The following is an 11,252-nucleotide window of genomic DNA, read 5'->3' on the forward strand; positions in this document are numbered from 1 at the left end:
GCTTGCTGCACACCCATCCTTTCACTGCCAGTGAAGTGCATGCAGACAGAACCCATCTTTCGCTATTGGAGGAACCGAGGTTCGCAGCATCATGGTGCTGGTCCGCCCTACGCAGTCACGAGGGGCACAGCGGACCATGTGACCTGCAGCAGCCTCCAGCCCACACTAGGCCCCTGCTTCCCTGGGTTAACCCCTGAAATGCACAGGGCAGCGTGGGGATGGCGTACAGCCTGCCTGGCTTCAGCAGCACCCAGGCCTTGGCCTTGGACACTAGGGTTCCCTTTGCCTCTGAGCGGAAGCCGTGCACCCCACTCTGCAGCCCTGGAGTCGTCGTGCAGTGTAATTGAAATTCATGGACAAGCCCGAGGAGCCAGCTCCAGGCTCGGTAATAACTTCTCCATATTAATGGCAGCACTGCAGACCCGGCGGACAGCTGACATTTAATATGAAACATACGCAGCAGAGTGTGCAGCTCCTACCTGGATCCTCCCATTCCGGGGTGACCACCAGTAGGGGATGGGGGTATCTAAAGTGGCGCCAAGATTGAGGGGCTGGGTCCTCCTCTCCCCTGAGTAACTCAACCCCACTTGAGGCCCCTCTTCTGCAGGGTGCAGGAAACCCCTCCCGAGAAATACATAAACACGTGCTGGCCCATGCTCACTCAAATGCACACACTCCCATGCAGACACACTTGTGTGCACACACTCACATGTACACACTCATTCAGACATGCACGCATATATGCACCCCCACACGCACACTATGTGCACGCACCCCTACATGCAAGACATGCAGAGGCAACATGTATGTGCACACACTTCCACACACTCCTGCCATGCACAGCCCCAGGACATGCACACGTCCACACGCAGCCAGCAGACTGCTGTCCTGGCAGCAACACAGGGACCTCCAGGGCTGCCCAAGCCAGAGAAGGAGGTGGGGTAAGGAAGGACATGTCTGCCTGCCAGCACAGACCCAGGGTCCCAGGAAGGCCGCCATGCACACTTGCCCCTTTGGGTCTCCAGATACTAGAGTAGGCAGGCCCAGACCACAGCTCAGGCAGCCACGAAGCAAAGCCGGCCTCACTCCTGAGTGTATGTTCCTGGCCCTGGGGCTCAGGGCAGATAAGCCCCTAGCTGATTCCCTTACTCACCCAGGTGTGGCCCCTGTGAGCGTCACAGCAGGCCTGGGTGAGGACCTGGCCTTCACCTCCCAGCTGACTCTGCAGGAGGGCCTGCATTCTCTCAGGCATGACTCGCTAACCACTGGAGACACAGGCAACAGGGAAGCCACGGCGAGCCATCGGGCAGGAGAAGCCTGCCACACGGGAATGAGCACTTGGCTGCGCGCATTGACCAGTGCCAGAAACACACCCAGCCTCGCAATGGAGTGCAGGCTGAGGCTGGGCAACATGATACGGGGGTCCCAGGAAGAGCTGGCCTCCCTGGGCTGCAGCTGAGACCAGCACTGACTAGGCTGGCCTTCATGAGGGGCTGGGAGCTGGCTCCACTCTGCCCCTCCCTAAAGGATTCCAGGAGAGACGCCAGCCCACACAGAAAGAACCCGCATATGTAACTCCTAGAGCCTCGGTTTCCTACCTGTGAGATGGGGCCACGGTGGCTGGTTCACAGGAAGACCGCAGGGGCTGGGTTCACAGCCCCCAGCGGAGGTAGATGGTTTGGATGCTGCTCCCCGCACCGGCTCCTGAGGCTGCCCACCGCCTCTGCCTCTGGAGGGACTGCGCTGCACTGCTGGATTCCTCAAGCGTCTCCGTAGGGGCCCTCAGCTCAGGTAAGGCAGTAGGGGAGGGAGTCACTGCCCACCCTCCCAGGGGCACCTGAGGAGGACGCTGGAGTTCTGCCTCCTGCAACCCTTGCTCCCGGAGTCTCACTGCAGACCAGCAGAGCGTGTGACTCGGGCCGGAGCTGGAGGGCCCTGGCTAGGTCATGGGGACCTTGAATGCCAGGCCAGTGAGTTTGGGTTTTTTTAAGAGCAGTAAGAACCACCGAGAGGTCTTAAGTGAAGGCGTGACGTGAGTTTCTGCGTGGTTTCTGAAAATCCCTCTGGCTGCAGTGCGGAGAAGCGTTGTCGGAGAGAGACCATGGAGCACTGGGGGACACAGGAGCAGAAGGCAGCGGCTGGCGCCAGGCAGGAGGGGAGCCGGGCCAGAGAGAGCTCTGGGATTGGAGCTGGCTACGGGAGGGCAACCCTGGAAAGGTGGGATCTGGAGGAGACTGCGGGGAGCCATGTGACTTGAGGAGTATGGGGTCATCCAGGGAAGGGGGTTCCGGAGGCAGCTGAGCAGGCAAGCCTGGAGCCCAGGAAGACTTCTAAGCCCAACATGGGCTCTGGAGTCCAGGGGGAGGGAGGCCACAACCGTTTTCACCACACTGCACAATTGTCGTCCTCCCTTCTTGTACAATAGAACCCTCTCCATTCCAGAGTTTGGGAGTCTGTCCCTCCCCCTCAGTCCCAAAGGTGGGCAGACTTGGGCTAGGCCTGCACCACGGCTATGGGTTTGAAGATGAGCCTCCAATTCCTCCCCCAACTCTTACAGGTGTCACCCAGAGAGGAGGGCTTTCCGTTTCAAAGGGTTGCCTCCTTGGAAAACAAGTTAGGTCTGGAGCCGCTGGTGGCCCCATGTGGTGGGCTGGGGGTGAAGAACAATTCTGAAATCAACACTGAGAGACAGGGCTGAGAAACAGATAGCATGCTCTGAGCCCCTGGATGCAGCTAGACCTGAAGCCCACACTCCTCAAGACCCCGAGATAATTGGGGCCATGGTGTCCCTTGTTTGTTTCATCCAATATGAGAAGGGGTTTCTGTCACTTAAACTGAGCAAGACTTAAACAAGGAAGGTGACAAGTATGGCAGAGGCTGAGACTGGCCTTAGCAGCTGTGTAGGCTGCTTGCAGCTGGGGCCCACAGGAGCCTCTGCTCCTATCTGGGGAGACCTGACACCCTAGGGAACCCAGAGGTTCCTTCAGCCCCTCTTTGGTCTTCCTGACAACCTCTCATTGCGATCCAGGCAGTGCCAAGGCGGGGTAGGAGGAAGGAAGACCCTACCAGCGGCAGCTGCAAATCCCAGGCACCCCGCCCCACACTGCACAGTCCCAGGGCCCGCCCACACCTGCCTGATCTGCTCTAACCCCTGAGCCTGCTGGAGTCCAGTGTGTGGCCTCGAAGGCAGCAGCCTTGCTGGGAAAAATGAAACTCATCTCGATCCCTTAGGCCAGCTTCTGACTTCTCTCTGTGGCTTTGATGACTCTTAATGTCCAGCAAGACAGAGTGGGTGCCTAGCCCAGACAGCAGCCCACAGGGGAGCCACATCTTGAAAGGCAGCAGCCCTGGCTTTCTTCTTGCTATGGGACCTTGGGTCTCTCTGAGCCTCAGCCATGCAGTGGGGCAGCTCTACCTCACAGGGTTGTGGGGCTCGCATCAAGCACCCAGGGCAGAGCATACACTTCCTCCTTTGGGCCCCAGGATTGGACCAGGCCTTGGAGGGCAGACCGTCTCCACTGCCCAGCCCATGGAGGCTTCATCCACTGGCCCTGCCTAGCCTGGCAGGAGAGGACCCCTGTGCTGCCCTGAGTGGGGAGGCAGAGGCGGGCAGGGCTGCTTCCATCCCACAGAAGTCCCAGCTGCAGTCCCCCACCAGTGAGGACTTAGGCCAGCCATAGGAACTGCAGCCCAGCACAGGTCACCAGCCAGTCAAAGCCACTCAGCTCCCAGGCCTACTCCCGGCTCCCCACTGACACTGACAACGGTCAAACCCACAATGAGAATGTCTCCAGGAGTCAAATAAGAAAGGTGGGAAATGTTTTTAAGAAATGCATTTTTAAAATTCTCTTTGTAGGCATGCAGAAGAAGGCAACAAAAAGTAGTGAGCATGGCCTTGGAATTGGCTTCAAAGCTTGAAGCAAGCTATTTCAACTTTTGGAGCCTCGGTTTATTCATCTGTAGAAGGGGGATGATGTCGGGACACGTTCCATAGGGTGCTGTGAGGATTAAACAAGGCAATGTGGCATAGGGGGCTCAGCTGAGAGCCCGGCACACAGCATTAATAGGANAGGTGTGGCCCCTGTGAGCGTCACAGCAGGCCTGGGTGAGGACCTGGCCTTCACCTCCCAGCTGACTCTGCAGGAGGGCCTGCATTCTCTCAGGCATGACTCGCTAACCACTGGAGACACAGGCAACAGGGAAGCCACGGCGAGCCATCGGGCAGGAGAAGCCTGCCACACGGGAATGAGCACTTGGCTGCGCGCATTGACCAGTGCCAGAAACACACCCAGCCTCGCAATGGAGTGCAGGCTGAGGCTGGGCAACATGATACGGGGTCCCAGGAAGAGCTGGCCTCCCTGGGCTGCAGCTGAGACCAGCACTGACTAGGCTGGCCTTCATGAGGGGCTGGGAGCTGGCTCCACTCTGCCCCTCCCTAAAGGATTCCAGGAGAGACGCCAGCCCACACAGAAAGAACCCGCATATGTAACTCCTAGAGCCTCGGTTTCCTACCTGTGAGATGGGGCCACGGTGGCTGGTTCACAGGAAGACCGCAGGGGCTGGGTTCACAGCCCCAGCGGAGGTAGATGGTTTGGATGCTGCTCCCCGCACCGGCTCCTGAGGCTGCCCACCGCCTCTGCCTCTGGAGGGACTGCGCTGCACTGCTGGATTCCTCAAGCGTCTCCGTAGGGGCCCTCAGCTCAGGTAAGGCAGTAGGGGAGGGAGTCACTGCCCACCCTCCCAGGGGCACCTGAGGAGGACGCTGGAGTTCTGCCTCCTGCAACCCTTGCTCCCGGAGTCTCACTGCAGACCAGCAGAGCGTGTGACTCGGGCCGGAGCTGGAGGGCCCTGGCTAGGTCATGGGGACCTTGAATGCCAGGCCAGTGAGTTTGGGTTTTTTTAAGAGCAGTAAGAACCACCGAGAGGTCTTAAGTGAAGGCGTGACGTGAGTTTCTGCGTGGTTTCTGAAAATCCCTCTGGCTGCAGTGCGGAGAAGCGTTGTCGGAGAGAGACCATGGAGCACTGGGGACACAGGAGCAGAAGGCAGCGGCTGGCGCCAGGCAGGAGGGGAGCCGGGCCAGAGAGAGCTCTGGGATTGGAGCTGGCTACGGGAGGGCAACCCTGGAAAGGTGGGATCTGGAGGAGACTGCGGGGAGCCATGTGACTTGAGGAGTATGGGGTCATCCAGGGAAGGGGTTCCGGAGGCAGCTGAGCAGGCAAGCCTGGAGCCCAGGAAGACTTCTAAGCCCAACATGGGCTCTGGAGTCCAGGGGAGGGAGGCCACAACCGTTTTCACCACACTGCACAATTGTCGTCCTCCCTTCTTGTACAATAGAACCCTCTCCATTCCAGAGTTTGGGAGTCTGTCCCTCCCCTCAGTCCCAAAGGTGGGCAGACTTGGGCTAGGCCTGCACCACGGCTATGGGTTTGAAGATGAGCCTCCAATTCCTCCCCAACTCTTACAGGTGTCACCCAGAGAGGAGGGCTTTCCGTTTCAAAGGGTTGCCTCCTTGGAAAACAAGTTAGGTCTGGAGCCGCTGGTGGCCCCATGTGGTGGGCTGGGGTGAAGAACAATTCTGAAATCAACACTGAGAGACAGGGCTGAGAAACAGATAGCATGCTCTGAGCCCCTGGATGCAGCTAGACCTGAAGCCCACACTCCTCAAGACCCCGAGATAATTGGGGCCATGGTGTCCCTTGTTTGTTTCATCCAATATGAGAAGGGGTTTCTGTCACTTAAACTGAGCAAGACTTAAACAAGGAAGGTGACAAGTATGGCAGAGGCTGAGACTGGCCTTAGCAGCTGTGTAGGCTGCTTGCAGCTGGGGCCCACAGGAGCCTCTGCTCCTATCTGGGGAGACCTGACACCCTAGGGAACCCAGAGGTTCCTTCAGCCCCTCTTTGGTCTTCCTGACAACCTCTCATTGCGATCCAGGCAGTGCCAAGGCGGGGTAGGAGGAAGGAAGACCCTACCAGCGGCAGCTGCAAATCCCAGGCACCCCGCCCCACACTGCACAGTCCCAGGGCCCGCCCACACCTGCCTGATCTGCTCTAACCCCTGAGCCTGCTGGAGTCCAGTGTGTGGCCTCGAAGGCAGCAGCCTTGCTGGGAAAATGAAACTCATCTCGATCCCTTAGGCCAGCTTCTGACTTCTCTCTGTGGCTTTGATGACTCTTAATGTCCAGCAAGACAGAGTGGGTGCCTAGCCCAGACAGCAGCCCACAGGGGAGCCACATCTTGAAAGGCAGCAGCCCTGGCTTTCTTCTTGCTATGGGACCTTGGGTCTCTCTGAGCCTCAGCCATGCAGTGGGGCAGCTCTACCTCACAGGGTTGTGGGGCTCGCATCAAGCACCCAGGGCAGAGCATACACTTCCTCCTTTGGGCCCCAGGATTGGACCAGGCCTTGGAGGGCAGACCGTCTCCACTGCCCAGCCCATGGAGGCTTCATCCACTGGCCCTGCCTAGCCTGGCAGGAGAGGACCCCTGTGCTGCCCTGAGTGGGGAGGCAGAGGCGGGCAGGGCTGCTTCCATCCCACAGAAGTCCCAGCTGCAGTCCCCACCAGTGAGGACTTAGGCCAGCCATAGGAACTGCAGCCCAGCACAGGTCACCAGCCAGTCAAAGCCACTCAGCTCCCAGGCCTACTCCCGGCTCCCCGCTGACACTGACAACGGTCAAACCCACAATGAGAATGTCTCCAGGAGTCAAATAAGAAAGGTGGGAAATGTTTTAAGAAATGCATTTTAAAATTCTCTTTGTAGGCATGCAGAAGAAGGCAACAAAAGTAGTGAGCATGGCCTTGGAATTGGCTTCAAAGCTTGAAGCAAGCTATTTCAACTTTTGGAGCCTCGGTTTATTCATCTGTAGAAGGGGATGATGTCGGGACACGTTCCATAGGGTGCTGTGAGGATTAAACAAGGCAATGTGGCATAGGGGGCTCAGCTGAGAGCCCGGCACACAGCATTAATAGGAACACAGTCGATTGTCACTTACCATTATTACCTTTTACGCCAAAAGGCTTCTCATTGGGTTTTTAATGGGCATGTAAAAATCATGTAAAATTAGCACACTTACCATGCTGCCCAAGAGATACTAGAAAACTCTTCCGTAGCAATATGATGCACAAGAACACACTGTTCAGCATTTTTTGCTCATGCCTTGTGCAAAGGTACATTTTGCTGTGGATATTATGAATAACCCCTCACTGTGGATACTAACCCTCTCTGTGGGTACGATGAATAACTTCTGTCTAGTCACTCAACCTCCCAGAGCCTGAGTGCTCCCCCGTAACCAGGAATGAGATGCCTCCCCGACAGGGGCTCTGTGAGGACAAGAGGCACCCTGTATGAAGCCCCAGGTCCTTAGCAAAGAAGCCTATCATGGTAGCAGAGGGGGATTTAAAAGCAAAACAGACACATACGCAGCAAAAAAGTAAGAAAAGAAAAGAAGATTCTGGTTGTGGTGGCTCACGCCTGTAATCCCAGCACTTTAGGAGGCCAAGGTGGCGGACCACCTGAGGTCAGAAGTTCGAGACCAGCCTGATCAACATGGAGAAACCTCATCTCTACTAAAACTACAAAACTAGCTGGGCATGGTGGCACATGCCTGTAATCTCAGTTACTCAGGAGACTGAGGCAGGAGAATCGCTTGAACCCGAGAGGTGGAGGTTGCAGTGAGCTGAGATTGTGCCATTGCACTCCAGCCTGGGCAACAAGAGTGAAACTCTGTCTAAAAGAAAGAAAGGAAAGAAAGGAGAGAGAGAGAGAGAGAGAGAGAAAGGAGAGAAAGAAAGAGGAAGGGAGGGAGGGAGGGATGAAAAGAAAAGAAGAGAAGAGAAAAGGAAAGAAAAGAAAAGAAAAAGAACCAATGGTGCTGTCCCACTGTCCAAGGCCATTATTCACTGACAGCATTCAACGCCACTCAGGCAGGTCCCAGGTCCTCTTCGAACTCCAATATTCTTCCCAGCTCTGTCTGGTACCTGGAACACCTCAGCAGTCCTTTCCTGCCCAGTCCAGTCCACACCTGGTACTTCTGCACATGCTCCTCCCTTTGCCCAGGTTGCCAACCTGCGTCTTTTCCAGCTGGCCACTCATCCTTGCAGCCCCCATTCAAACTGCCCCCCAGGACCACACTCTCCAAGTCCTGGCCAGAGTGTCCATCAGCCACCCTGATGGCAGGAGGCCTTGGGTGGGTACCAGACCTGCCTCATCGCCGACCAGTACAGGTGGTAAACACATAAGAAGGTGCTGGCTGAAAAAATGAATCACCAAATGAATTGCTGAATGAATGAAACAGTGACCAGTCCTCTCCACAATGCTCTCCATCAGGAATGCACAGTACACAGGTGTTGGCCCACCACCAGACTGCAATCCCATGTCAACTCCCACCACCTTACCTCACCCTAAGTCTGTAGCAAGCATCTCCTTTCATTTAGGAAATTTGCCTCCAGCATAAAATGGGACAGACCTCTGAGGCCCAGGATGTCCTCGGAGACAGTGGGCGATGTCAAGGGCTCGCCATTTTAACCCACCTCCTCCAGGGATATTTACAGTTGTTTGCAGTATGGCCAAGTTCTAACTAAATCCAGCCAAAGGCAGTGATTTTCCAAAGCAACAAGTGATATTTTCTGTGTCTCCACAAAAAGAATGGCAGTGGTTGTGGAGCCCTGGTGTAATTGCTGGCTCTGCAGACTGTAGGATGAGCCTGGGCTGCCTGAGTATGGGTGTGCTCAGGGGCCGTGGGGCTGGGAGAGTGGCCACTGGCTCGGGGCAGGAGTGCCCTGAGTAGCAATTAGAACGGAGCCCATGGTGGGCGGCTTCAGATGTCTGGCCAGCACAGCCAGCCTGACCACCACACACCCAATCCAAAATAGAAAACTGCAGTGGCCTCTGCTGTGTGCCAGGCCCCAGGCAGCCGGACAGAGCACTGCCAATGTCAGCCTCCTCCCTCAGCATCGATCCAGGCTTCCTCTGAGGCCCCCTTGTGCTGAGCCATGGTCCCTCCTGCCCTCTCCAGGAAGCAGAGCTTCCCACAGCTCCAGTCACAGGACTAGAGAGTCCCAGGCAGTCTCAAAAGGGATCCCCTAGCCTCTCTCTTGTCCTTCAGGGGCTGCCCCCAAAAGATCGAGCAGCTTCTGGGCACTAGAGCCTTCATTTCCAAATGCACACCTCAGCTCAAAATAGAGAAAACCAACTTTTCAAAGAACCAGCTGGAGTTCAACAGGAAACCACAGCAGAAAAACCAGTGATTCCCGGTCAGCCAAGGGGCAGAGGGCTAACTGGGCATTTCAGCACCACCGCCTGCTCCCTGGGCTGGCATCACCCCCACACAAGGAAACAGGAAGACTGACTGCCAGCCCATAAGTCCACCACAAACATATCACGCATACCAGTATGCACAAGGACAGACACAAACTCAACAGATGCTCAACACACTTACACACAGAAACCCAGACACATACGTGCACAAAAGACACTGGCATATGCACATGTTCACACAGGTGCACAGGCACCCAGATGCAGGTACACACCAACGTTCCAGAACACATGTGCACACACTCACGAAGGTACACACACATACATGGACGGACCCACCCCTGGATGCAAGCCAGAGACCTGTTCAGGCAGGCGTAAGAGAGAGGCGCACGCTGCTGCCTGCTGAGCCTTTTGGAGACCCGGGCCTCCCCTTGCATAAATAGCCCCCTGCTCAGACCAATCAAAACAACCTGCTTTCCAGCCAAGCCCTTCAGTTGGAGCACGAGGCTCCCTAAAGCACGGGGAGGGCAGGGAAAGTCCTCAGCGCAGGCCTTGCCCTCGCAAGGGACTCCCAGGTAACCCTTTTCCAAAGCCCAGGCAAGAGCAGCGGAGAGAAAGGAGCCAGAGAAGTGCGTACTCACCAGCCCATCGCAGTTGCTGAGCGCCACAGAGGAGGCTTCCGCTAGGCCGGCCACGTCTCCGACGTAGAGACAGCTCCCGAGCAGGGGCTCCACGCGGGTGGTGCCTGTCTCGCCCTGCCACTCCATAGTGGCCCCAGGCGCCACGAGGCGGGCGTTGGGCCGCAGCCGCAGGTGCAGGTCTCGGCCAAAGACCGTGACATTATAGAAGAGGTGACTGCCAGGGTCCTCCTCGTTGCCTCCGGGGAAGCTCGGGGTCCGGACAGGGGCGGCCCTGCGGGCTCGTACCCCTGCTCTGGCCGTAGCTGCCGACACCACGTGGGACACCAAGCGGCCCCGGGCGTCAGTGCGCACCGGCACCGCCAGGATGCGCTCCGCTCCGTGCCCCAGGGGCCCGCCTGCAACGGGAAGGGGCATTAGATCGGCGGAGACCTCGGAGCCCCAGAGCCTCAGAGCCCCGCCGGCAAGCCACGCCCCCCAGACCCCGCCCCACTGCGAAGGGCAGGGGCATTCCGCCAGGCAACCCCAGAAGCCAGCCTGCACCTCCCCGGCTTTCCTGCAACCGGGAAGGGGCGTTAACAGGGCCACCACTCCGGGGCTCCGCCACTCCCCAGCCGTTCCCTCCTTAGGGGACCTTGCCTGCCGAGAGCGCTGCCCCCTGCCCCGTTCAGGGTTGGGGCTCTGTGGGAACCTCCCTGTGCCCGAAGAGACGACCCTGTCAGAGAGTCCCCCGAACCTTGAACCCACCGTCCTTGGCAGGACGTGGGGCTGCTCGGAAGCCATTCCGGGTTGGCCCCCTCACCCGTGTGCCACGACCCCTCGGCGGGGCCCTGCTGCCCAAGTGCCCTCACCGCTGGCCTCCGGAGCGGCGGAGTCTCGGCTTCCCCGAGCACGAGCGGCCTGTCCTGCCTGTCCAGCTCCCGCTCAGCCCGCTGCCGGCCCCGTCTCCCCGAGCGCCCGAGGACTGGGAGGGGTGGAACAGGGTCCCTCCGATCTCTGGGGATCCCCTCCGGAGCGCCCCAACCAATCCTTAGGGCCCAAGGCTACGCGCTGGGCAGCCGGCTCCTCCGGAGCGTCCCCGGACACGAGCCCGGGCGCCGCCTCGCCCTGGCTCCCCCCCGGACCCGCTGGGGCTGACTCTGCGCTCTCCGCCGCGGGGCTTTTCCCGGCCCTCCGTCCCCACCCTCCGCGACTCGGGAGCCGCCAGTGCTCCGAGGCTGCCCCCGGCCCAAGGCGCTCGGGTGCGCTGCGGGGCGCCCCCTGCGCGACCAACCCGGCCCCGAAGTTGGCCAACTTGGCCCCGGGCGGGGCGCGCGGAGTTTGCCCAAGTCAGGCTGGACGACGCCTGGGGAGGGGGTGGCG

The 11,252-nt window shown here is 58.4% G+C and overlaps 1 protein-coding gene across 1 annotated transcript in view; it reads right to left on the bottom strand.

Moving 5' to 3' along the window:
• The window catches only part of ADAMTS2 (ADAM metallopeptidase with thrombospondin type 1 motif 2), a 240,338-nt gene extending 230,053 nt beyond the window's left edge, over nucleotides 1-10,285 (bottom strand). The window contains exon 1 of the mRNA XM_017888102.1: nucleotides 9,894-10,285. Within this exon, the coding sequence (XP_017743591.1) occupies nucleotides 9,894-10,019 (126 nt within the window). The 5' untranslated portion in view covers nucleotides 10,020-10,285. The remainder of the gene's footprint in view (nucleotides 1-9,893) is intronic.
• Nucleotides 10,286-11,252: the final 967 nt, after the last annotated feature.

Source organism: Rhinopithecus bieti, unplaced genomic scaffold (genome assembly GCF_001698545.2).
Source record: "Rhinopithecus bieti isolate Rb0 unplaced genomic scaffold, ASM169854v2 scaffold_1557, whole genome shotgun sequence".
NCBI lineage: Eukaryota > Metazoa > Chordata > Mammalia > Primates > Cercopithecidae > Rhinopithecus > Rhinopithecus bieti.